The sequence below is a fragment of the Apis florea genome, unplaced genomic scaffold (assembly GCF_048593485.1).
Source record: "Apis florea isolate Af1SG1 unplaced genomic scaffold, ASM4859348v1 contig_1615_pilon, whole genome shotgun sequence".
Taxonomy (NCBI): domain Eukaryota; kingdom Metazoa; phylum Arthropoda; class Insecta; order Hymenoptera; family Apidae; genus Apis; species Apis florea.
Genome location: NW_028256416.1, coordinates 2,589,479 through 2,615,458, shown reverse-complemented (window position 1 = coordinate 2,615,458; position 25,980 = coordinate 2,589,479). Strand labels below are relative to the sequence as shown.

At 38.0% G+C, this 25,980-nt stretch overlaps 2 protein-coding genes and 1 long non-coding RNA gene across 3 annotated transcripts; 1 reads left to right on the top strand and 2 right to left on the bottom strand.

Annotated features, from left to right (window-relative positions):
- Positions 1-9,001: 9,001 nt before the first annotated feature.
- LOC105736383 (uncharacterized) lies at positions 9,002-13,062 on the bottom strand. The gene is made up of 4 exons (XR_001112605.3): positions 12,114-13,062; positions 11,835-12,027; positions 11,212-11,448; positions 9,002-11,123 (listed from the first exon to the last, which is right to left on the bottom strand). It is a non-coding gene; the product is annotated as an uncharacterized LOC105736383 (long non-coding RNA).
- Positions 13,063-13,071: 9 nt separating this feature from the next.
- Positions 13,072-18,755, bottom strand: LOC100872280 (organic solute transporter alpha-like protein). Its single transcript, XM_086905291.1, has 7 exons — positions 18,671-18,755; positions 18,490-18,590; positions 16,388-16,583; positions 15,334-15,565; positions 14,792-14,948; positions 14,224-14,364; positions 13,072-13,877 (listed from the first exon to the last, which is right to left on the bottom strand). Exons 2-7 carry the CDS (start codon positions 18,578-18,580, stop codon positions 13,678-13,680), a joined length of 1,017 nt encoding a protein of 338 aa, XP_086761417.1. The 5' UTR covers positions 18,581-18,590; positions 18,671-18,755; the 3' UTR covers positions 13,072-13,677.
- A 1,318-nt stretch (positions 18,756-20,073) lies between these two features.
- LOC100872081 (uncharacterized) lies at positions 20,074-25,655 on the top strand. The gene is made up of 3 exons (XM_003690404.4): positions 20,074-20,239; positions 22,042-24,109; positions 24,928-25,655. Exons 1-3 carry the CDS (start codon positions 20,237-20,239, stop codon positions 25,251-25,253), a joined length of 2,397 nt encoding a protein of 798 aa, XP_003690452.2. The 5' UTR covers positions 20,074-20,236; the 3' UTR covers positions 25,254-25,655.
- The last annotated feature ends 325 nt before the right edge of the window (positions 25,656-25,980 follow it).

Sequence of the window (25,980 nt, the reverse complement as noted above, 5' to 3'; positions counted from 1 at the left end):
AATCGGTCGTAGGGCGAATATTATCTCGGTGTGGAGAGCCACCCTCGTGTTACAATCGCGTTGCGTTTCACTGTAATTATCCACGTGCCGTATGGTATCCGCCGGCGTATGGTCCAGAAACGCCATCCTACTCCTTTCGAGGCTCCGTTCGAGGAAGAAGAGGGGGAGGGAAGAAGAAGAAGAAGAAGAAGAAGATTGCTCCGAAAATTGAGTGCTCGCGGAACAAATTAAATTTCGCCTTCGGTCGATCGTGAAATCGCGTCTTTGTGACGTACCGATGCTCCTCCCGCCTTCCTTTTCATATCCTTCTCTCTTATTCGCAATTTCCGTCGAAAAATGTAATATCGCCCTGCGGGACGTAATTTCGAAAATGCCACGATGTGTTGTGCGCGCGAAAAATATTTCCGCGCATACGGTAACCGAACGCCACTCGGTGAAACTCGACACCGAAACGTTTTCTAAGAAAACTTCCTTCCCTCCAAAATCATCTCTATTAGGAATCCGCTTCCGGCTATCGAGAGGAGAAGAAGCAAAAACGACTCCGTTCTTAGACGCGAGGGAAAACGGAGGAGGATAATCATCGAGCGTCGCGACAACAAAACTTTTCTTTCCTTCCGCGTCCTTGTTCGAGTCCTAGCCCTCCCCCCCCGTTCGGGAAACTTCGGCCGCAATTAGCCGGCAACCTGGAGCAACAAGATCTCTTCCTATCCAATTTCTTGCGAGAGGGAAGAAAAAGAAGAAGAAGAAAAGGAGGCGGGAGGAAGGAATCGGTGTTGGATGATCGCGATTATTCGAGGGATGCGCATTATCAGAGGTCTGTTCTCGTGGCACGATTCAATATGGTTTTTATCCAGGCAGGTACACGATCTGGTCCCACCCACCACCTCGGTGGGTATGAAAAGAGCAAGAAATAGAACGAGGAGAGGAGAAAGAGGAGGCGGGCGAGGAGGAGGAGGATACGCGAGGTCGGCCGATAAAGAAAGACGAGGCAGTGAGGAAGAAAGAAAGAGAGAAAGAGAGAAAGAGAGAGAGAGAGAGAGAAGAGGGGGAGGAGAAAAGAAAAAAAGGAGAGAATTCGTATTCACCGGAAGTCGTTCGTGCTCTCCCTGGGTGCCCCGCGATACACGCGTCACAATGCACAGGATGTGTACAAATAAGGGTATTTGTCTGGGAGGCCGATTGTGGGGTGAAATATACGATGACGTTAAACGGGGTCCAAACGTTGCATCCCTCGCGCGAGCGCGAGAGCTCACCTCTCTGTGAGACACGGTGATCCGCGCTCCTTCGTTTGTGCTCGTACGCCAATAGAAAAAGGCCCAACGAATAGAGGAGCCATTCATCTAGGCAGCGTTTAGGGGTGGCGCTCTCTCCTTCAATGGAGAGTGACATTTTATTGTGCGCTACGGGCTTTTCTCACACCTGGACCCGAGCCGAGATCCACTTCGTCCAGACGAACGAAGATGCGCTTCCATCATTTTACTATTTCAAATTTGAGCTATTCACCTCGATTTCGATCGACGTGAAATCGGGTTTAACGAAAGATTTTCTTTTCCAAGCTGCGGTAAATAATTCAATTCAATGGTACGAGGATTTTACGACAGAAAGATAAATATTTATTGCTGTTTATCGCAGCAATAAATCACGATTAGTTTTATGGTTAAATTTCGAAACTGAAAATCGCAAACAATTGGATTTATAATGATTATTTTTAAATCTATCGCGATTGTTCGAGAATTTTGGAAAAGTCATAATAAAATTCATTCTACTGCTTCTATTTCTTTTCCCTGCATTCCTACTGTTTCCTAAAACTCTTAGCACTCGAAGCAAAATCGAATTAAACCGGATGGATATAAATATTCATCATCGATCGATCGTCCATGGTAAATGCATCGGGCACGCGTCGCGCATGATTCCGGGAAGCTCGTTTCGCACCGCACAGATCAGGGGAGAATTCTCGAGGGAATTCTCGAATGATCATTCGAATGATCATTCTCTCGTCCGTGGAGGAAATTCGACGCACGTTTCGGAATCGATCTTCCTCTCAGCCTTGTCGTAATGGAAACGTCAAAAGTTTACGATGGGTTTCTTCTATGATGAAAGAAACGTGAGAAATATTCAGAAGCGAAAAACTTTATCAAAACTTTGAACCCTCGTTTCCCAAAAACGGAAAGAGGTTCGAGAGCTACAACAATTTTGCATCTCATTACACCAATAATAACACGGATTAAACGAAAACATATTTCAAAGATTTTCGCATAAATGGATCATTGTCCACGCCTGTTTGGACTGAAATCCCTTGTTTGAAGCCAAAACTCGGTCAACCCCTAAACTCCCTCGACTAAAACCTCGAAAGTGCGAGATGTTTTCATAGGATCGGTAATCCACGACCGTCTCCTCCAACATTCCTTTCGCCTAATCTCGGCCCGACCTTCTTCGACCAACCAACTATCGTCGTGTAACATCTTCCGCACGATTTCTTCCTCGCGTCGCCTTCTGAGCGTTGTTTGTCACCCGTAATCCACCGCGCGAGGGATTACGTGAGTCTCGATTTTCCGTCAGATTGCGCGATCTCGTTCGAACCGGGCCACGTTCATCCCTCTTTCGGATGAAATTCAAATCGAACCCGCGCACGAACCTCGTCTATGGTCAAGATTTAGATCTTATCCGATGTATCTCTTTCGTCGAGTTTCCTTAAGAAATTATTTCCTTTTACGTGTATATATCTATAAAAAAAAAAAGAAAAAAAAAATTCGAACATGATGCGAATAACAGATGCAACATGCATTGTCGATTTTTCCTAGAATTTCAGGTACGGTAATATTAAATACGATGGAAAATTATAACTGTATTGCCAACGGTATTTAGGGATTCACAATGGTAAAAGTGCTAATGCGTTCGAAGGGAAACGGTGTATAACAAAAGAAGTTTGCCTATCGGATTGTGAAACGTCGGGGGCGCGTGAAGTTAAGCTGTGGGCTTATCTGTCTTGGAAAAATATTACGCCCCGTTTCGGCCAGCTCGCTTTCTCTGCCTTTAATTCTCTCGCGTGCACGTACAAAGGAAATATTTTTCTCAAATATTGTTTCAACAATTTTTCTTGTCCGAAATAACCATTTAAACCATTCGAACATTCGTCCATATCGTGAATATTTTCTTCTTTCAATTTTCTGATCGAGTTAACAACGACAAGCACCGCCTAATTTCAATTTTCGTAGCGCGTTAAGGATTATCTTTGAGAAACACCTTGCGTCCCTCGACGAGAATCATTCTTCCTCGGGGCGAGAAATGTCGTTCGAGCAGCCAACAGGGGCGACAAAGCGGAAAATTTAGGCCGTCTCTTTGTTCTGGTTCCAAGGAGAACGGTTTGAAAGCCAGTTTTCGCGTCAAATATGCTGGCGACAAATTTTTATTGTCATCGGAGGGACATTAGCGCTGGCTTTCCACGCCACACCGGCTGCCGGGAGGAGAAGGGAGGGAGGGAGGGGGGGGGGAAGGAGAAAGAAGATTTCTTAAAACGAAACGCGTCCCTCGGGAGGAGGGACAGGTGGTAACCAGGAGGATCGCCATTGAACGTTTAGCCATCGACCTTACCTCTCCAGAGGCTAGGTATCCCGCCAATATGTTACTCTGACAAATTCTCGAGAAAATGAAATTTATAACCATTTCTCCCCACTTCGTACCGTACTCTTCTAGGAAACTCGACTATACCTTGTACGTATTATACCAACGTTCAGCGAAATAATATTAGTATCTTAACAATCCAAAGATTTATTTTTAATACGATTATTTCGAACGATTATTTGACATTTTATTATCGTAACTTGATGATTTTCAGAATCTAAATTATAACGAAAAAAATATGTTCTATAAAAATAGAAAAATCGCAAAGGAATCAATGCAGAAAAAGTTTCTAAAGGTATAATCAGAATTATTAACTTTGGTTGGAAAAGTAACTAGTTAAAAATTTCGAATAAGAAAGTTACTTCAATCGATTGCTTATTGAAATGTTTGATTAACATTTATTCGTAGCTGTTATAGTTGATCCGCTTTTCATACGATCTCGTTTGGCATTTAACACTTATTTCTGATTGTTATCACGTGTTGAACAACAAATTATCGAAGTAACTTTAATTATTAAATTTTCCCCAATTTTCGCTGGATACAGTCGTCGCAGAAAAAATAACACGTAAAATTACTGCTTTCTCTCTTCTGTCAAATTAACGATGTCACCCCTCGTTTTGAAAAACTAGTCGTTTTGGAAAGCTGGTGGGCAGCGCGTTTATCCAAGCAATTAAGGGCTCGGAACGCCCTCGGCGAGGCGCGGGCGAAAAATTTTTTTCCCTCCTCGCCCTTCGTAAATCACGTCGTGAAACCGGCGAACGTTGTCGCCCGTTTTACGATGGCACTAACTTCGAATTGGAATTTTTCGAGTTGATTTAGAGCATTTAGGGGGGAAGAGAGGGAGAGGGGTGAGAGAAAGGCGCCACCGTTTCATTGTAAATCAATTGCTCTTTCGTTTCTTCAAAAGCTGTTCGACGCCTTTGTTTCGTACGCGACAGCGATCTCTCTTCCAGGCTTTTGCCCTCCTCGACGCTACCGCGGCAATTACCTAATTTACCGCGGCTTACTTTTTGACCGGAGCTGAAAACTGCGGTTCGACCGTCGCTTCTTGCACTCTCATCCCCACGGTAGGTCTTTGTTGCCGAATCACCCCCCGGGATGTTCAGAAATTTCCGAGCTGCAGAACGGTTTCAAAGGCTCCTGTGGTTTCTGCTCTCCGCAGACCTTCGTATAATAAAAGCTACGCTGCACACGACTTGTGCGACTTTCGTCAAACAGTTTTCGGATACGGTGCATTAAAACGCGTGTTTAAACTTAGGGAAAAAAAGTAAATCGAAAAATTGTTAGACCTTTTCAGAACCCCGAAACGATGCCTCGAAACTCGATAGAATTTCATTCCACTTTAACGTGCGCGTATCGTGAAAATTATAAAAGTAATAATCCGAGTGATTTTCATCGACGCGCGAAGAGATCAAGTTAAACGTGCACTTTTCTCACCTCAAAGCGACAAGCCTTAGCTTTATTACACGCACGACACCGTCATCCAGCTCCGTATCTCGATCATTCCTTCGTTAAAAGTACTTCTCATCGAACTCCCTGTCATTTCGCTTTTAGTATCTCTAAATATATTCTCGCGTGACGAAATACGATTCCAGCCAAGTCAGTTTTCTTACTTCTTACTCGCCCTCCCTCCCCAATTCTTTTTTTGTCGCCGCCATCCCGTCGGTGCATCCCGCGTCGCTCGCTTTTTTTGCACAATGGCCCGAGTCGGGTATATTGTCCCGATAATCTCGTATGCACGTGGTTCCACGCGTGTTCGCCAACGTTGAATGGGCCCTGTCGTTCTCGTTCACCGTCGCCGCGGAACAACCGCAGCCGCGTGTTCTTCGTCCCGGGCCACGGTAATTGCTCTCCGTCGAAAGGAGAGTTTCGCTATGGTGCCTCGTAAAAAAGCATGCGAATGCTGCAAAAACGGCGCGGCTCGCAGACCACAGCCACCTTGATTGCCCGCACCACGGCTTTTTTCCATATTAAGCGATGCCCCTCGCCGTCCTTTTTTCTGCAATCAACCGAGCCCGGACCCGGCAAATTTCTCCAAAATTTCCTATCTCTCTTTACCCCCCTCCAATCTCCTGCTTTCGTAACACGAAATATTTTCTACTGTATCGATCGAGAGTCGTATGAACGTGCAATCTCACTTTTCATCATAACGATCATAATTTATTCGTGCAAAATGTAACTGTTTAATTTAAATAATTAATCGTTCTTTCTCGGTGTTTGATCCAACTTGTGCCTAATCTCTAACTATTTTCTATTCATACTATCAGTTGGTAATTTTTGGAAAAAATCGGCGAGGATGAAAAAACCGGACTGGTTCCGAAAACTATGTATGCAAATAAGAACAAGAGGGGAGGCTAATGTGGTCGGGTTCCGGTCGAGACGAAAAATTAATTAGAACCGTGACCTTTCATCGAGAAATGGCGTGTAGAAGGACGGGAGTATAGCGTAACTCATTTCGAGAATGAACGAGAATCGATCCTAAGAATTCCTAGGGCACGCTCGAAGCCGACAAGGGGGGCCCGGGACTCGCATCAAGGATACGGTGCTTAAAGCGGCGAAAATTGGCCGGGCCTGGTCGCGATCATTATGCTCTGTCTTACAACATTCATAATTCGTAAATAACAGCGTTGGGGAGAGAGAGCGGGCGCCACGATTCCGCGGGCGATTTAGCATATTTTATAGAGACGAGGAAGGAAAGCCGAGAGGCGAAACGGGTGAAAAAAAGAAAGTTAGAAGATATGGAATAGAAAGGATGGAGAATGTGTTGCTGTGTAAGTGTCTTAACCCTCTCTCTTCTTGTTTCATCCTTCCCCTTAATAGTTTTATATCTCGTACGGAACCGATAATGGAAGTTGTGAGAAATTCATAAATAACGTTGAGAATTGAATCCGGATGCGCGTAAAAATTTGAATTGGATAAGTCCTCGCCGGTGTGCGTGCCACTTTTCGAAAAAAATTGAAAGATGTGTCTTTTTTTTGAACTTTAAATGTGTTTTATAAAGTTTTTGTATAGTTAATCGTTTAAAAGAATGAATATCTACGTGAAATAAATATATTACGAGAGAAACACGAGGAGAAAGAGGTTGCATTAGCATAAATGGCTTCAAGAATGTGGATGCAAAAGGTATCACTCGTGTTTTCTTTCGTACGTAAATTTTTCGTTTATAAAATTTCTCAAATAGTTAACTCAAAATCTTACGTTCTCATTTTCAACAAGATATTAAAAAAAAGTTTCGTCTCATTGGAATAATCTTTGGTTAGATCGATTATTAAGCTTCTATATCTCACACGATTTAATAACGCTTTCTCAATCGATAGCACGTAACAATCTTAAGAACAATCTTTAAGAAGATCGATTCGAGCGTGAAGGGTTAATTCCTGGGCTAAACATCGGGAGGAGCTATTCTCGCAGGTGATTGGCGCGAGCATTGCATTGAAATTCAAATTAAAATTATGAAATTATCCGGGAAAAAACGAAGGGAACGCCAATGTCGAGGGCAATTTTCGGGCAATTTCGTGGAGGGCCAACTGCCCTTACCCCCCCGCCTCTTCCATTTTTGTGCCCAGAATCCTGTAGAAAATAATGGACCACGCCGTCGGCGACCATATGGTCGCGTGGTAGAACGGCTGAACCAAGACGAATAGGGGCCGAATGGCGAAAATTCACGGCCACTTTGACCCACACCGACGCTTCTGCTTCTTCTCTTTCGAATGATAGATCGCCGGTGATCTGATCCTTTCCATCTTCCTGCTTATAGAAACTCGTCAAAATCTTCAGAATGTTCCTTTTATTTCCATTTTTTCTGCTATTGGTCCAAGCGAGTGAAAATTTGGAACGAGCAAGTAAGCGTTTGAAAATAAATTTGAATCGATAGTTTCATTAGTCGATATTATATCAAAGAGGTTTGAACGAATTAAATAGTCTATAGAGATCAAACTAGTTGCAATATAATAAATTAATTCTTGGCTGGAATCTGACAAATCGATCGAGTATATTTGCGTTTTAGTTCGATCACTCGCACGCCGACAATTGTGGAATTTTATATCGCTGGGTGAGACTTCAGATTTGATCGATTAACTGGGAACAGGGCAACAGTGTGTTTCGAAACTATTATAGAGAATGATGAATAGGTTTCCTGCGTGTCCTATCAAAATATTCTTCATTCATGGGAAATAATGCTAATGAAATACCAATCGTTGGGAGATAATTCTACATTTACAATTATTTACACTCGTAATAGTATAAATATTTGTTTAATAAATATTTATATCTAACCATACCAAATAAATAAATATCCCCTCGTTACCATTGATTATGACAATTACACGAAGAATAATCGAGTACCAATTTACAGAAATTTTATTAATCGTATCTTATCGTGTCTTATTATTTATGAAAGCAGTGGCAAATCAATTTATCATCTGTTACAATTTTTCGATATCCAAAGCAGGTCCAGGTATCCCTTAAGGAGCTTAATTTTCGTTTGAAAGAACGAAAGACGGTCGGATCGGGGCAGGGATTCGTTCCTCCGCAACATTTATGGCCGCGCCTTCGAGGCGTATTTTTTCCTCGAGATAAGTCTGGTCCCGCGTGCCATATGTCGACCATCCACCCCCCCCCCCGAAAAGCGTTTTCCGATTCTTCGCGCGCGCCGCAGATGGCCACGCGTCCTCCCCCTCCTCAAGATCTGGAAATCCTCGCCGCGCATCGCGCCGAATTTCCTGCGGAGGCCGATCTCCTCCTCAGAGAGACAGGAAAATTTACGTCGCCTCTGAGTGGGCCACGAAGAGTCAACCACTCGATCGAAGTGGCGGCGCGCGACAATTCTCTCCAAGTATGGCGTTCGTTAAACGGCGTAAAATTTTCAAAGATATCTGGAATGGTGTGTTACGTTACGTTTTTATTGCTGCGCGTTTATGGATTTAAGTCGGGCGCTAAGTCGGCCAAGGGATGTCGGTGAAAGGAAAACAAACGGCTTCTTTCTTTTCAAGATGATTCTCAACTCACGAATAAAGGTTTTACACCCTCGGCAAACAATACCGGTATTGTTACACGATAACTCAAGTTAAACCTGTCTGATTTGACGAGATTTCTTTCAAAATGGAAGGAAAGGATGGAAAGAAGGCTCGTGTATAAGGAACGAATTAGAGCCGCGAGCCAACTTTGTTATTTTTTTTGAGAATCTCGTATTGGTTGGTTTATGGTCCGGAGAAACATCGTTCGAATATTTTTTTCTACGATTCAATTCTTTGACTTCGTGTTCGAGTTATAGATATATGATAATACGGAGGAGCGATGTTATCACACACAAAGCTTTGAGTTTGAAAGAAATTGGAATTTTCAGATTGCATTGTGAATGTTGGAAAAATGAAACGATAGATTTTACATTAAATTAAATTCTTTTTCTTTGTATGATATAATATCGTTTAATCGAAGATGTAGCATTCTCAAAAAAGAAAAAAATTAATACGTTCTTCTTAATTAATTCGTTAAGTTTCGTTCTCGCGTGGCCAGAAGAAATCCCGTTGAAATTCTCGGGAATCCATAAATTGCACGGCCCCAGAAAAATGTCGAACTAACGAGTACGCGTTTATTATAAATCATAAAGATAATTACGTTAAGAGACGCTATGCCGGTTCATTAGGTCGCAAAATATCTTGTCGCGTCGATTCTTTCTTTTTCTTTTCCTTCTTTTCTTTCCTTTTTCTTCTTTTTTTCATTAACCCATTCCACGGGCTGAAAAAGATCTCCCAAGGCTATCTATTCGAGACAGAGGGGAAGCCGGCATAGAAAACAATTTGGACGGTGGATCCAAGTCGGCCGCCTTAATTAGTTCCACCGAAGATTACCAATCAACAATTTCGGAATCACGGCACTCTCCGTGTCCCAATCTACCCTTGATGTCCCCTACTTAAGAGTAATTCGATCGTTTTTCTTCCGATGCAAAACGTATAATTTGCCTTATTATTATTGTTCTTTAAGCCCCGTCAGAAACATTTCTTTTATCATTACCATCGGTGTTTCATCTAATCGATATCGCCACGACTCAAATCAAATATTCCCAATAATCAAATATAACGGGTAAATTCATTCTTCGCATACAGTGTTAATTATTATACTTCGCTACTGCGATCGTTCGAAATTCCGTTTCAAATTTATGACGCACGATTACCAGGATACCTTCAGATTTTATATTAAACTCGCTTTATATTTCATATATACATCACACTTGCGCAAACTCGTTTTAAAATAAACGAATCGACGATTCGAAAATGAAAGAAGAGAGCAAGTCGAAGCAAGATTTCCCTCGGCCTCCCTTCGAGCCGATCCCGCAACCGCGAGGGGATCAAAAGAAACTGTTAAATCTATTACGCTGTTCGGATCTCGATCGTGATTACGGTTCGGGAAGGAAAAAGGTTGCGCGATGAAAGGAAAAGGAAAAAAGTTGGGTGGCGGATAAATGGGTGAAGGGGGGGGGGAAGGAGGGCCGAGAAAGGGATGGAGAGTGTTTTGTGGGGTCGGTGGGCCCAGGTTGCAGGTAGGCAGCGGACCCTCAAATCGGTCAAAAAATGAGGGGGCACGCAATATACTTTGGGAGCGGCGTGTAACGTCCCCGCACGAACCCGTTTACGGTGCGCTTCTCCTTGCTCTATGGTTTAGCCGACCGATGGCTGGCAAGAAAGGGATTCGTGGTTGGAAATCGCGATTACGTTTCCAATCTGATCGATTTTAATGATTCCGCCCCGTCATTACGCCTGGTCTCGCTTGTGATCGTCCGAGTGATTGCCGGTTACAGGACGTTTCGACTATATTTCATCGTTCGATCGGAAGAAAATCAATGAAGCGAAAAGAAATAGCGATAATAATTAATGCCGATGCGATCAGCACACTGTGGATATTTATGCATTTACGAAAAATGTAAAAATATAAAAAAAGTCTACGGAATAATATGCAAAAGAGGTACATGATATTCGTATAATACGTATATAAATTTTATTTCGCGCAAACATTCTTAAAGTGGTCGTGATATTACAAAATATTTGATTATCTACAGTACGAAACGGTAACCTTTCTTTTTCGACGAATCTCAAAAGAAAGATTTTGCTTCCCACCAAACAAGGGATCTTAATTAAATATCGAGTACACGTTCGAGAGTTATCGAAAAGCAAGGAAATGGCATCATTTAAATGTGTTTCCACGAAAATTCCATCCACCTTTCTCATCTTATCTGGACGGAAACGGTTGTTTCGAAGTTGCCAACGAATGCCAAGTGGTTGAAAGTTACACAGATTCAAAGCGAAGCGCGTGGCTCGTTGCATCGTGAAACTCGCCACGTCCTGTAATAATAGTTGCAAGGTCGGGCAAAAGCGACCGCGGGCCAGAAACTATGAGCACGGGGAGGAATAATAAAGTGGAAGGTAAGTCTTCGTGGAAGTCTTCTTCTTATCTCGAGAACGTTCATCTTCTGTCGCTGGAGAACAGAAGAGAAGGAGGAAAGAAGTCTAGAAGAAACAAAGACGGTTAATATATATATATATCCGGACACGTTATCGGAATATTAATATCCCTGTGGGTCTATGCTGTATGTACCGAAAAGAAGTCGCGCCACCCTGGTGACGATCGATCGTCCCGAAACATGGAAAGAGAAAAATCGGCGTGCCGCCTCGAATGTAATGGGACACTTCCTGATGCGCGCCGGTGATAATTCTTCCCGACATTCTTCCTCCTCCGCGCCAACGAGACGACTTCGAGAAACTGTTCGAGGGGTTTCTTCGAATTTCAAACTTTGCTTCTGTCCACCTACTTGGATCTCCATTCGTCTCGAGTCTGAAACAAGGATTGGACATCGTTCCGGAATCGTGTTTTTGAAAAATGTGTTGATCGTGTTGTTACTATTTCGCTCGGATAGAAAATGAATTTTTTTCGAATTCTGAAAATGACTGGTACTTTGAATATTTGAGATTTTTAAAAAAAGAAATCTCATAGAGATGTTTTTATTTACAAAAGAGAGAGAAAGAGAGAGAGAGAGAGAGAGAGCAAAGTTTGATCATCAGAAATTTAAATTCACTTTCCTTTGGAGCAAAGTTCGGAGAATTTGTCGTCGATGAAAGAATAAAATCATGCATTTCGTAAAAAATTTTGTAAAAAGTTTTCACATGTTTTACATTGCTTCTTATTTAAATACAGTTTATAAATTTTAAAGCGATATATACCTTTTTGAGATGATGTGTCGGTAGTGGTAATACTTATTCCGAACAAAAAATTCCGTCCATGCACGGACCCCGAGCCTTAATGTTGATTTTTTGACTTAGCACAATTCTCCCTCTCGGCTACCGTAGTCCTCTGCTCCTTTAAAAGAAATTTCATCCAGCTGCACGTATGTAAACACCTTTTACGTATCCCAATCTACGAATAACAATATATTATTTATAAACAGGATCATCACGAGAAACGTATTGAACTATATAAATCCATTAAAAACATCTGAATACCATAGATCCAAACGTTGAGGCAAAGAATTCGATCCTCCTCTGCGACAAACAGAAGTTTGTCCCCAGGAGTGCAACGGTTAGCCGTCTATCATTAGTCCAATACAAGAAACCCGTACACTCTGTATCTCTGAAACACAGACTGACAAAAAAAAATCCAAACTCCAACCCGTTATTTCAAGATGATTACGCACACGACGATAATTATACATCACGAATAATTCTTCCAGTATTCTTCGTTTCGATGAAACGACACACCTCTCCCTAAACGATTTCTTTCCTTCGAGAAAGAGAGAGAGAGAGAGAGTTATCGCGTTAGAACGTCGAAGTGGTTCTTCTCTTCCTCCTTCTTTCTCTCTTTCTCTTTCTCTCTCTGTCTCGAAAACGGTCGAGTGCCCTTCAGCCACGTTTCGTAAATGTGTGTAGGCTGCAAGTCATTTCGTCGAGTATCCACTGTGATCTGTCAGCCGTTCATGCGATGCGATAATGCGTAGTGACGGCTGGTGAATTCACTACGAGGTATGGCTGTTCTCATAGTTGGACCGACAGCTCCCGGTTTCTTCTTCCGTGCTGGAGATTTCGATGCTTGTGCAGAGGCTGCGGTAGGCAAGGCATCGTCGAGAAAGTTCCGCCGATGGAGAAGTCGCAGAGATGGATTCGACACGGCGCTTCAATTTTAGAATTTCTCTTCTTCCCCCTTCTTTTTCAGTAATTCGATATTTACGATATTTTTCATTTTTTTTTTTTTTCTTTTTTCTTTTCATTCGAGAATACGATAGAACTCTCGAGAGTTGTGTTGTTTTAAAATGTATAAAAAGTAAGATGTTACGCAAGATGGATCACTGGTTTTGAAGAGAGTTTCGTAATTTTCTATGAAAGTTATTGTGCGGAGTTTCGACGAATGCGGTCGTTAATTACGCGGTTTTCGCAATTCGAACACGGTGCAAGGAATAAATAGAACTTGTAAATATTTGTGCTTTTATTAGTTCCTTATCACAACTCATAGAAAAATACGATAGTGATTTATATTGTATACTTATATTATAACGATAATTGACGCTTTGATAAAAATTTTATATCGTATTATCTATTATTGTCAATAGTTTGAAATGATTGAAATATTTGTTCTATGCAATTTTTTTCTATGCATATATAAAAATTGAGATTTCTCTTCTCCGAATGATTTCAAAGACTATGATATAAGATCAAAATAATTTAAAATTATCGTAAATTCTATGAAACTTTTTCTATAATGTTAATCGTCTGGCAATTATTGGCAGATATCCTATCCGATCAATATTCTTTTTTACAAAGTATTGCAATGTTCGCGCAAAGAATATCATAATTATTACTTAATCATCATCTAAATTCAATCACATATGCTTTCGTTCGCTCTAAAGTATCGTCTCGAAACATATGATACGATACAAATAGACAATAAATTCACGATACTAGACATTACGATTCAGCGAAATCGTACAAATAACAATCGTGAATATAAAAAAAAAAAAAAAAAAACGAAAAAAGAAACGATAGTCGAAAATCGTCGAGACAAGGAGTGGAAATCTCACGTAGTCAAGGTTGATAGCTGCCTGTTGGCCTCGTTGTTATTCGTCGAGTTCGCTTGTTCCGTGCTCTTGTCTTTGGACCGATCTGTCGCCTCGACCGCGCCAGTCTCTTCCTCCCTTTCCAGGTCGACGTAATAAACGTACCTCGCCGTGTAGCAGAGCAACAGCATCTCGATTAGCATCAGGGCATTGTGGGTAACTGAAATCGGGCAGAAGAAAGTAACAGTGCTCGTTCCTTTATTTCTGGCCCTCGCGTATGGAAATGTTATGGGAGCCTCTGTGTTCTTTCATCATGGTGCCCCCACCACTGTTCCCCATACCGGTTGCAGTTGTCGTCCTCCCCGAGGAAATTTGTATTCATATTCGAGAAGACTTTGTTCTTAGAATATAAATGTCCAAGCTGAATTATTTCTCGAAGATTTTTTTTTTCCTTTTCTTAAAAAAAGACGATCATCTTGGAGAAAGATTCAACAAGTATATACATATGTATGTTTCTTCGCGTTTGTTAATTTCTAAAAAGTTGAAAATATAGGAAGAATTTTTACCATTGGCGTAAATTTGCGGTGTAATCGGTGGATTGCAGGGAAACAGGCCCGTTTGCACCAAACCCTTCACAACGAACGCCTGCAGCTTCGAAAACAGCAGCATTATCTGGGTCACTATGGTCTTGCGTGGAAGTTTCGCCTCTGTGAAATTGACAAGCAGGTCAAAACCGTGCCCATCCGTGCAGGCTCTACGCGGCCGCAAGAGACAATGACGCTTTCCAGGAGCTTCAAAATTGCTTCCTGTCGCGCGTTACCCGTGTGCGGTCTCTCGCGCGATAATTGTCTTGGAATCTTGGAAGAAAGAGCATCATTCTCGTTTTTCCAATCCTCCGTTTCAATATTTTTGCAACAACGTGTTTCCACGCGCATAGGAATTAACAACGAATTTAACGTGTAAATGCAAATTTGTAAATCGTTCGCGGTGTTTCTTTCCTTTTGGAGAGTGAGAGAGAGGAATGGTAGAAAATTGTTTTATAATCGGCCTCCCTTGTAATTTCGGAGATGAGATAACAGGAACAGATTATACTTGGAGATTCCTTCCTCTCAATTAAGTATGCGCGATTTTTACCTGGAGCGACTTCTTGCAGACTCTTCGTAGTAACGGTCAACCCGTACACTCCGAGTATCACGCTGGCCAACGAAAGCGGTTGGAAAAAAATCGCGTATTGATCCGAGAGACGAGGCTCCTCGAACGACATGAACAAAAACGTGCTGTAAATTATAGTCTGAAATGGATAAGAAAATTTTTAGCAAGGATAACATAACTGTTATATTGGAGGGGAAAAAAAAAAAAAGAAAGAAAGCGAAAAAAAGATCGAGTATCTTTAGCCTCTGATAAATTTTTCAATGTAAGAAAACTCGGTTAGATAGTCGTTTATTTGCTAATTCTCGTTACGAATAGTGGAAAATCACATTGGAACGTATACGATTTTTTTTCTATAAAAAAATTAAGCGATACCGAGAATTTTATATCTGTATTTTAATCGCAGACCTTCCGTAGATACCGAGAAACCAACCAACAGTTAACGATCACTTTTTTTTTTTACGAAGCGGTTGCCAAGAAAAGAGAGCAGAAAAAAAAAAGAAAAAAGGCAGAAAAGAAGAAATAACCTGGATAATAGGAAGTTGCAGGACTAACAGTCGAAGCCAGGACAAATTGGAATCGGTCATTTCAAGACTTGGAAAGGGTAGACAAGGCCAACAGCAACAGGGCATCGCTCGCAGCATTAATGGCGGCGCCTTCGTGACCTTTTTGAAACCCACGTAGACCAACAGCAGATACAGTCGAAACAAGGCTATCGCCAGAAATATTTGGATCACAGCTTCCGATAGCAATTGGGTCCTGGAAACGATGGAAAAATCTTCACCAAAATATAAAATAGCGCCAATAATTTTAAATTTTGTTTGTACGATTGCAGGATATTATATTCTACGCTGAAGAGAATATTGAAAATTTAGATTTTCTCTTCCTTCGAAATGAAAAATGAGTTCGGGATTCGAGTTGAAAATATCAATGGACCTTTCTCGCGATGGAATTTTCGTGTCTCAACCTTGTTTGGCTTATCGAGAGGACCCATCAAAAATTTTGGGCAGTGCAGATGTGACACATTGAAATAGGGATTATCTCTGGGAAATCAAGATTATTAGGGACGAGGTTGCTCTTCTATTTTATAGTCGTTAAAAAGTGTCTCAAACGGGCCTTTGTTTCGTTATGCGCGACTTTTATCGGATTTCCATTTCTTTTTTTCCCTCGATTTTCTTAAGTGGATTTTCTGGTTTACTTCACCATCGACTCGAACCAAATTTGATGCATTTTGAGTGAGAAGAGACACAGTGCTATCGTTGTTTCATTTTTCTCTCAATTTCTGTCTTTCGATCGGGAGAAGAATTTGACAAGTCACGTTTTCTTATTCTTAGAAGAGTCCAAGGTTTTAAATTTAAATTTCTCAAATTATTTCTTGAAACCTTGAAGGTTAAATCTTTTACCTTCTTTAATATTGAAATATTAAAATATTCTTTTTTAACTACGATATGAAGAATTCGATACGAGAAATGGACTTGTTGAATTTTTCTTCCGAAATTTTTTATTTTGGTATCTTGAAAGTTTTATCATTTTATGCAGATTTTCCCGTCAGAGAATGGGAAAATAAACGAATTGATTTACCTTGGTATTCCAAGGGCTGTAAGAGTACAGATACTCGCTAGAGGATACAACAAAAGTAGCATGATACTGTTATTCTTGTAGGACTGTGTTTCCTTTTGATGGAAAATATTGTAGCAAGCATCCAGAGCGAAATACAACGTCAAGGTGGAGAGTATGGCGCCAAAGCTTAATAAACCTATACCAAATGAACTGAAACCTGAAAATGAAAACAGGATATTCGAAAGAGAGATAAGAATCTGTAATGAGATCTAATCTAATTTTTTTTTTATCATCTATTCAATTCAGAGTTGTTACTTATATAAACATTATATAGCAATTATAGAAACATTTCCTGGAAATGTTATATTGATGATAGTGTTAATGATGTAGTTAACACATTTATAATATGCTTATCTATTGAATCTGTGATATCTGATGATTTCATGATATTGATAAAACAATAATTTAGATAAAATTAGTTAATCAATCTGAGATAAAATAAAAATATATTGTTTTATAAATTTGATATTATAGTTTTATTAGATTATTTAATTAATCATTAATATAATTGATAGGATTTTAAGATAAAAATTTAAAAAAAAATTTAAAATAAAATTAAAACTACGAAAATCTCGTTCAATCGATATCTTCATCTTCAGATACTAAATCATATTTATGTTTCTTTTTTTTTTTTTTTGCCTTCTTTTCTCGCGTTATGTGAACTGAAAAATTGGATATTAGAGAAATATTGTTAAATAACAAGTAATAAGTTGTGCATCGTATCTCTGAGACAGAAAATTTATATTTAATTCTTTTTAGTTAATTAATTAGTATTTTTTTAAAACGTAAAAAATGGTAATAAAAAATTTTACTACATTGAAAAAAATATAATAGTTTTGAAAATATTTGAAATATGACTTTAAAATATAAGAAGAATGATTTCTTAAATTTATTACAAGGGGAAGGTTTCGAATGCATTTTCAATTTTTGTGAAAAAAAATTAATTTCATTAAAATTTAATTGAATTGAAGAATAGAACTTTGATACGTATATATATATTTATACTTGCTCTGAATATACGATATTAATTTTATGGTGTATCATAATATTTTTTCGAAGAGAAGATTAGCTTGTTCAATTTTTTTCGAGGACAAGATTTAAAATATTGAAAAAAAAAAAAAAAAAAAGAAAAGAAAAAAAAATGCATCGTTAATATAGTAACAAATTAAAAAAAGAATTTTAATTTGTCGTTTCAGATCAATGATTAATTCATTTGTTCTAGATACATTTTATTTTCTTGGAGAAAGTAGTAATTATCTAAATAGAATGACATTATATCGAAATTTTAGTAATTATTTCTAGTAGTATTTTTTAAGTGATGAGTATATGCGTTTAATTTTCGTCGAATTATAAATAATGAGTTATAATAGTTTTCCCGGAAATGTAATATTTCGTATAACGGAATATATATATATATATATAATCTTTGAGTAAAACTTTCACCGGCGCGTTTACTTCTGCGCATGATCTATAAATTAGCGTACATGAAACATTCAATGCTATTTGGATAAAAATACTTTTAAGCATTTCAGCTTAAGATATTATTTAACAAAATGTAATCTAATTAATTTAATTAAATATTAGAGATTTGTTGGCAAAATGAAGGTTATTGTTATATTGAAATTATTAAATAAATGTGTTCGTTTGTCTAATATAAAAATATTATTTAAAATAAATTGATAACATGTTAACTGCGTATTGTTTCAAAATATACTACTTTAATTTTTTGTTAATAATACAACAACAATTATAATTATAAACTTTATTTTCTAATTAAACTCTATTCTCTGTTATGTTATTAATATAATAAAATTTATTAGTAAAAATTATATTAAAAATATAGGTTATAGCAAGTTAATTTTAGTTTTTTTTAAACTTTCACATGTCAAGAAAGTTGTTAGTTGCGACATGGACAGCATAAAATTAGTAACATAAAGTAACAAGTTATGCGAATCATTATTCAATGCATCATATATATTATCGACACTTTAATAAAATAAATCTATCCAAAATGGAGAAATAACAATGCAATTGAACAAAGGTTGTAATATTTGATCACTTACTTTCTATTTGTTCTACTGCAGATGGCACGTACGTGTAGTCGCAGCTTAAATTTTTTAAGGAATTCCCCAGATTCGAGAATTCAACCTCCATCTTAAAAATACTATAGCACAAGACAATTTTAAAACACAATTTCGATTCTTTTTTCCACAAGTTTTGTCTATAAAGTTCACCAAGACTTACCGTCGAGACGTTTTGAAAACCGTAAGTGAGGCGAAGCTACCTTAAACAGCGAGTAGAGAGAGTGAAATCCCCACTTTTACTACCATTGGATGTCGTTTGTCATAATGAATGGTTAGAAAAATCAATAACGTGATTTATCTTTAAGTCGATTAATGTTATCTTTTCTCTTAACTATATTTTAACATTCTTATTTTTATTTCTTTTTAAGGATATTTTGTTATTTTTTTTTTCCATTGCATAATAATTAATAATTAAGAAATAAGAAGAATTAAAATTTTTGAAATATTTTTAAAAAAATATACATAAAGATATCAATCAAAAATGAAGTAAAAAATGAAAATTGTAAAATAATATTTAAAAACAAATTAAAAGTTTAAAAATCTGAAATTTTTATTTTCAGAATTTAAAAATAATAAATTAAAAATTGTCATATATGAAATATATAAAAATAGACTAAACTACGAATCATAATAAATCAATATGAATGTATGTAAATATATATTTTATTTTTAGGAATTAGAAACAGATCTGTTTCTGCATGAATATTGCAAAGCAAGTATACTAGACAAAAATAAGTAGTGAAAGAAGAATAGAGATAGAGTAAAAATATTGAAATCAGTCCTATCTCTAGAGTGTCGCAAATGGAACGCATACAAAAAGATTAGAAAATATTAAGAATTGATTATCAGTGTCATCTCTTTATTATTGAAGACATTTTTTTCAAAACGGGTAAAATAGAGTAGGAATTGTATATCAGCGCTATCTCTTGAGTGCCAAAAATATCTTTTTAAAAGTATTCAAGATGGCACTAATATTCAATTCTTATCCCATCTCTATCCTTTTCTATCCTATTTTCTATTCTTTTTTTGTGTTTCATTTGCGGCACTCTGAAGATGGCTCTGATTTCAATATTTTTACCCTATCTCTATCCTTTTTCAACTTGACGTATTCTGTCTTGCTGTTGGCGCGAGTTGAAATATCAATTGAATATATTTCTATCGTTTCGTTTTTTAAAATTACAATGTGTCTTAATTATTCAATATTATTCAATTTATTTTGTAATATATAATAAAACTAGATAGATAGATAGAATAATTTTTAAATTTTTCTTATTATATTGTTCTATTTAAAAAAAAAATAGTGATATCTCTTTTTTATCAAATCAAACAAATTAAAAAAATTTCCTTTCAAATCTATCTGAAAAATTACGTATTAACAATTTGCGAAATTCGTTCATCACAAATTGAAGAAGCAAACAACCGGTTCGTTCGATACTTTCTTTCTCCTTGAACTTGAAAGATTCAAACCCGCCTTTCTATTTCACATCACCGACGAGAGGAAAGCTCGTGCATCGTTCATGAATCGGTTGATTCCGTTTAAGGTGCTGAAAAGTGGAGGGAAAAGACAGATGATGAGTTCACCTGTGACGTAGCTAGTATACTGACCAAAGCCTCGTGCAGGAAGACAGTCGAGGCGAAATAAGCGGGTGAGACAGAGAGAGTTGGAAAGTAGGCCTTAGTCGTTCAGTCAGTAGTCAACTGCGTGCTCGGACGATTGGTTGTCGTAATGGTAAGTTTCTCTCGGTGACTCTCGTGTTATTGTTCGTAGTTTTGTTCGGTAAAAAAAAAAAAAAATCAAATTTTTTTTTTCGTTTGTATAAAAGTAACGTGTTAAGAATTTGAGTGATGTTTCCATTCATTTCTAATTGTAAAATCAGTTTAATTGTAAAATTGTAAAAATCAGTGAGATTGTTTGTCAACGGGTCAGCAATCGCGTTTACCGGTGAACAGTCTTCATGATTGCGTGAACTCGAGCAATTGTGTGATCACAATACAATTTTATTCAGAGAGTTTTAATATATTATTTATTTATAAGGGTGACGACAAGTTTTTTGAATATTTCAAATTAATTGGTTATTTAAATCATAATTTATTAAGTTTTCGTTGCAATGAATTCGTGAATGGAAAAGTATTGAAAGTTGAACGACTGATGAAGAATTGGTGGTAGTTTCTCTATGCTTTGAATTTAATTTTATTTATCGAATTTAAATAGAAAAATTATTTTTATCGCGATTTACAAATCTTGAGTGATTTATAAATCTTATTTATCTTAGATCGGAATTTTAACGAACTTTTCATTGAATCGTTTGTTCAAGTAAGCAGCACGTGTAAATTATAAATTCAATAGACTCGCTCGTAATATGTGAAAAGAGTCACATTGTTGAGGATGAAAGTAACTTTCGTTTTCGAGGATCATTATCATGGTAAATCACCCAGCGTGTCTAATTTCAGCGTGCCTAGAGAAAATCATATCGACATAACACTTTTCCGTTACGAGAAAGATTCATTATTTTGATATCGGTTTTTAAAATGATCCTCCTTCCTGTTTTCTCTTTCGATCGAATTTTTATCGATAAAAACGAAGCTACAAAGTAAATAGCATCGTTCTTAGTATAACTGTTTCAAAAAATTATAAATTTAACACGTTTAGAAAGTTGTCTATAATCGAGAACATGAAACGAAACAACGTTGAAATGTAATGGAACAATATTTTCTAATCGTTCAATCGTTTATATATATATATATATATATATATATATATATATATATATATATATATATGTATAAAATAAGATCTTATACCACGAAATGTAATTTATGCTTCAACAATTTCTCGAGATAATTAATATGGAGATATTTCATAATGGCGCAAGAGACATTGCCGGAAATTACGGTTGTGGCATCATGAGATTTCACCCTTCTATATTTATAATTTTTACTAGATATTATAAAGAATTCCATTTTTATCTTGTATTGCATAACGTAACCAAGTTGTTCAACTTTCTCGATCGTCAAATCAAATTCAGTCAAGGATATTTTATTTAAATATTCACTTTATGAATATGAAAGAAACTCGCCATTTGGATTTACGATCTATTTCTACATGTTCGAAGGGAAAAAACACTCTCCACTTTACGTAAACTCGAAGGTAATGTTCATTATCTATATAGATGTGACCAGTTGGTAACCAGAACGTTTAATCTTGACTTATGTTAATTGGAAAAAAATACTTTGAATGAGTTTATCACGACGACAAAATCTTAGATAGAAAAACTTCTTTTAATTAAAATTAATGAGCTAGTTCAAGTAAAAAGTTGGCAATGCTCTAAAAAAAGTTCTAATTAATCGGTTTTTAGCGGTACTCGATGGTATAAAAAAAAAGAATGATCAATCAAAAAATTACATCAAAACAATTTTAGATCACGTATCAATCGATAATTCAAGATCTGTTAATTCCCAGAATACAATTGGCATCTTAAAGTTGAATGCAATTTCAATTAAATTTAATCTAATCAATAATTGTGTGCATAGTTCGCGGTTTTCTCTTTACTGCTCCTCCTCCTCGGGCTGAGCCATTGCCAGGACAATGATCTTCCATCGAGGTTCGATATCGAGAGTTCAATCAACCGTACGATCGAGGAAGTCGAAAGACAGGTTCGCGAAGATTCCACTCTGCCCCGATTGACTAGGCAAGAAATAGTCAAGATTCTGCAGAACATCACGTCCCAGGATTTGAAGGAGTTCAAGGATAAAGAAAAATTGGAGAAAGCAAGGAATCTGTACCAAAGAGCTCTGATGGTCGTCCTTCCTTACAATGCCGAAGAATCGGCTGGAAATTTGAAGGATCTTTACACGAAGCCACCTATGACGCGGATAATTTCCGACTTTTCAACGTCGGCCAAGGATAAAGACGAGGAAGTCGAAGAGGATAAATCGAGGAGAGGGGAGAACGAGGATGCGTCATTAGCCACGGAAAATTTGATATTAACTCGCGATTCCTACAAGAGCGTCTCGAAAGAGTCTGCAACCACGATGCAAAATCATTACAAGAATCATAGAGACACGTATTCAGAGGTGCGCACCAAAGTTCCTTTAAAGGAGACGTTGAAACTCGACCCGACGCCGGTCAGGTTCACTTTCAATCTGGAGAATCTTCGAAAGAACGCGTACACCACCGAAAGGACGAGCACGGCCAAGTATCCAATTTACAGGAATAACGGAAACCAAGGATTGGAAATCGTGTACAGTACGAGCGTACAGGACGAACCGACTACGAAACCAACTTCCAAGCAGATTACTATCGACTTGGAGAGATCCAAGATGAATCAGAATGTACTGACGTCGAGTCAGTGGCGTTACAACGCGCCACCGAGTAGTATGAATCCAACCTTGCCTTCCAAACTCGACAAAATACCGTTTCTTCCGACTATTAACACGAACATATCTGAAAATCTTACTATCCCTTCGACAATGAGAACGGAGATATCAACGAAAGATAGGAATGCCGAAGCTTTAACGATGAATTCTGAAAGACCAACTGCTCTCTACGTGACGCCTATGCCTACTAACACGTCTCCTAAAATGAAATACAGTTCAACTTACTCGTTGAACTCTGCTGGATTTCGACAAGCCACCTCTACCACCACCACCACTATGAGGCCAGAAGTGATGGATCTATTGGCGTCGATCGGTCTGCGACCAGATAATACTAGTAACGTCGAGGATGTTTATAAGAAGAGCAAGGATATGGCGGAGAACAAGTTCCAGGCACCAGACGCGAATACTATTCAGAAATTAATTTCTGGCTCGACCGGGGACGAAGCAACGTCGATCATCGATCAGAATACTTTTGAAAATTCGGGGTCTGAGATCAAGAAGGGTGTGGAAAATTTGACCCCGGATATTCAACTGTTGTTCAAAAGATTCGGTCTTCAAACGTCAATTCTGGGCCAGCCTACTATTACCACCACTCAAAGAACTACCATTAATTTTAATTCTTACACGAATTTCAAACCTCTGCCCACTTCCAGCGTGAAGGATCAAGAGATGAGAGAGTTCTTGGCTAAATTTGGACTTGGAACGAGCGACGACAGAAGGCATAAGTCGATGAGATTCTCCACCGAGCCACCCTCCGTGATCGAGGTCGTACCGGAAAACATGAGAGGGATCTTGGAGAACATTGGGCTGATTTCCAGGAAGGGTAGCAAAAAGGTGATAAACACTATGGAGGACATGGAATCGACCGAGACGTCCAAGTTTCACGTGTTCAAGCCTCACGAGGTGGACGTGAAGGACGAGGAACAGAGAAACAAGATCAACCAGCTTCTGAACACTGTAAAATTGGTCCAGGAAGGTAAGGTTGACATTCAAAACGTGAAAAATGCGGCGAAAGTTTTGAAAGATGGGCCAGATCCCTTGAAGTTTGAAGAGATCGCCAAGATCCACGAAGACGAAAACGAAGACGTGAGAAACGAAGTGAAGAGGCAAGAGGAACGGAAACAAGAGGAAAAGCAAGAGGAGCAAAAGCAAGAGGAGCAGCAACAAGAGACGACCACCGAACAATTTACCACCATAGAAGAATCTCCAACCGTTGTAACTGGTATTAAGAAATTTATGATATATATTTTGGGCAACTCGGAGTTTTGGTTTCGAAGGATTATTCAGGGATTAACGAAATTTCGAAATGTACTAACTAATCTATACGATAGAATTAGGAATGAATCTATCTGACTCGATCTCTGATAATACTAATTCTATACTTATATGTACCAAAGAAACTTCGATTTCGAATTTCTGCATTTTTCTTCATCTCATCTTTCTTTGCCCTTTCGAGAGAAAGATGCATCAAGACGTTTTTTTTTTTCATTATTATAATCTGTTTTAATCGCTTTCTATCTCCGTTCTAACAAAGTTCAATCGACTGGTTGATTTCTATTATGTTAAACGTGTACAAGAAAAATCTTTCTCATAAAAGGATAGATGCTGGGAAAGATCTACGTAAAATTTAGATTCGACTTCCACCATCACTTTCTACCCGCTTATTCGTTTTTTCCTCGCTAATTGCTAAAGAAATACCTTTTGTACATAGAGTGCTAACGTTCCTATTTATAACTATCTTCCTAATGAAATCGCGTCTGTTTATTCTCTTTATCGAGAGAAAATTTAATCCTAATTACACACACACACGCATAACAACTTTCCATTGTACAATATCCATTCTCATTCGCAGCATTCGTTGAATTGTCGAATTATCGAAATTATCAGAATGTAATGCATATGCATGCGGCCAGATTCTAAGTAAGAAATCTTCTCGCCTCTCGACTTCGATATCATTCGAATCTTGTTCAGTTCCATTCCTTGAACGGAAACAACAACTATCTAAATTAAACGTGAATTCATGATGGAACTTGTCAACAGAATTGGGAGAAACCACGTTAATCACTACCACGGAGACAAATTCCATGAAAGCAGATTCCGATCAATCGGACACGATCAAAATGGAGGAGGATTCTTCGCCTTCTGCCACGCCAAACTCGAATTTGATAGCGTTGGAGGAGTCTTTCGGCGGAACGACCAAGAAACCTGTAACAGATCTGCCTGCAAGAAGGAAAAGCGGCCTCTACTTCTTGGTGGATTGGAACTCGTTCCTCGAGGTCGGCGAGGACAACAAGGACAAGATCAATTTGAGATTTCAGCCGAAAGTTGGCGACAGATCGAGATTCTTGCCAGTGACTGTACCTTAGAAAATTAAGCGGATGCTAGTACTCGTAGTACAGGGTTTTATAACATTGTTTCTTTTTTTTCTTTTTTTTTTTTTTTTAAGAAACTGACGAAACTACGATTGAAAATCAAAATACCGGGTGATTTCGTTTATAAATATGTACATAGAGATTATATGACAATATAATTTTTGAAGGGGAATTGCGAAGGGTTGGAGATATTTGTGCGCGGTTTTAAAGCACGATTTCAATAAAGAAATTACTTTTCTCTTTGAAACTACGTTCGATAACTCGTTCGCGAAAATTAGTTGAGGGAAATTGTTATGCCACGTGTTCCTACGTGTCACGTAATTATTCATGCACGTTGTTTGTAATTGTTTTGTATTATACCATGTTGATCGAATAAAACGTTTTCTCTAAAGAAAACGCACGACTAATATTGTTTGACCTACATATTCGTGAAAGTCGCATAATTATCGTGTACAAATGAAGTATAAAAACCTCTCGTTTGATAAATTATTCAAGAGGAGTGCCTTGGAAGATAGAGGATCAAGAAATTATATCAATATTTATTTTCATCCACAAAAAAAAAAGAGAATTCAATGATTTGCATTGCAAATTTTAAATACATTTAAACATATTTTAAATATAATAAAAAAAGGAGATGATGCAACGATAATTACGATACAAATATACATACCCAATATGTGCATAATATCAAAAATTCATTGACTTTTTATCGAGATTTTGC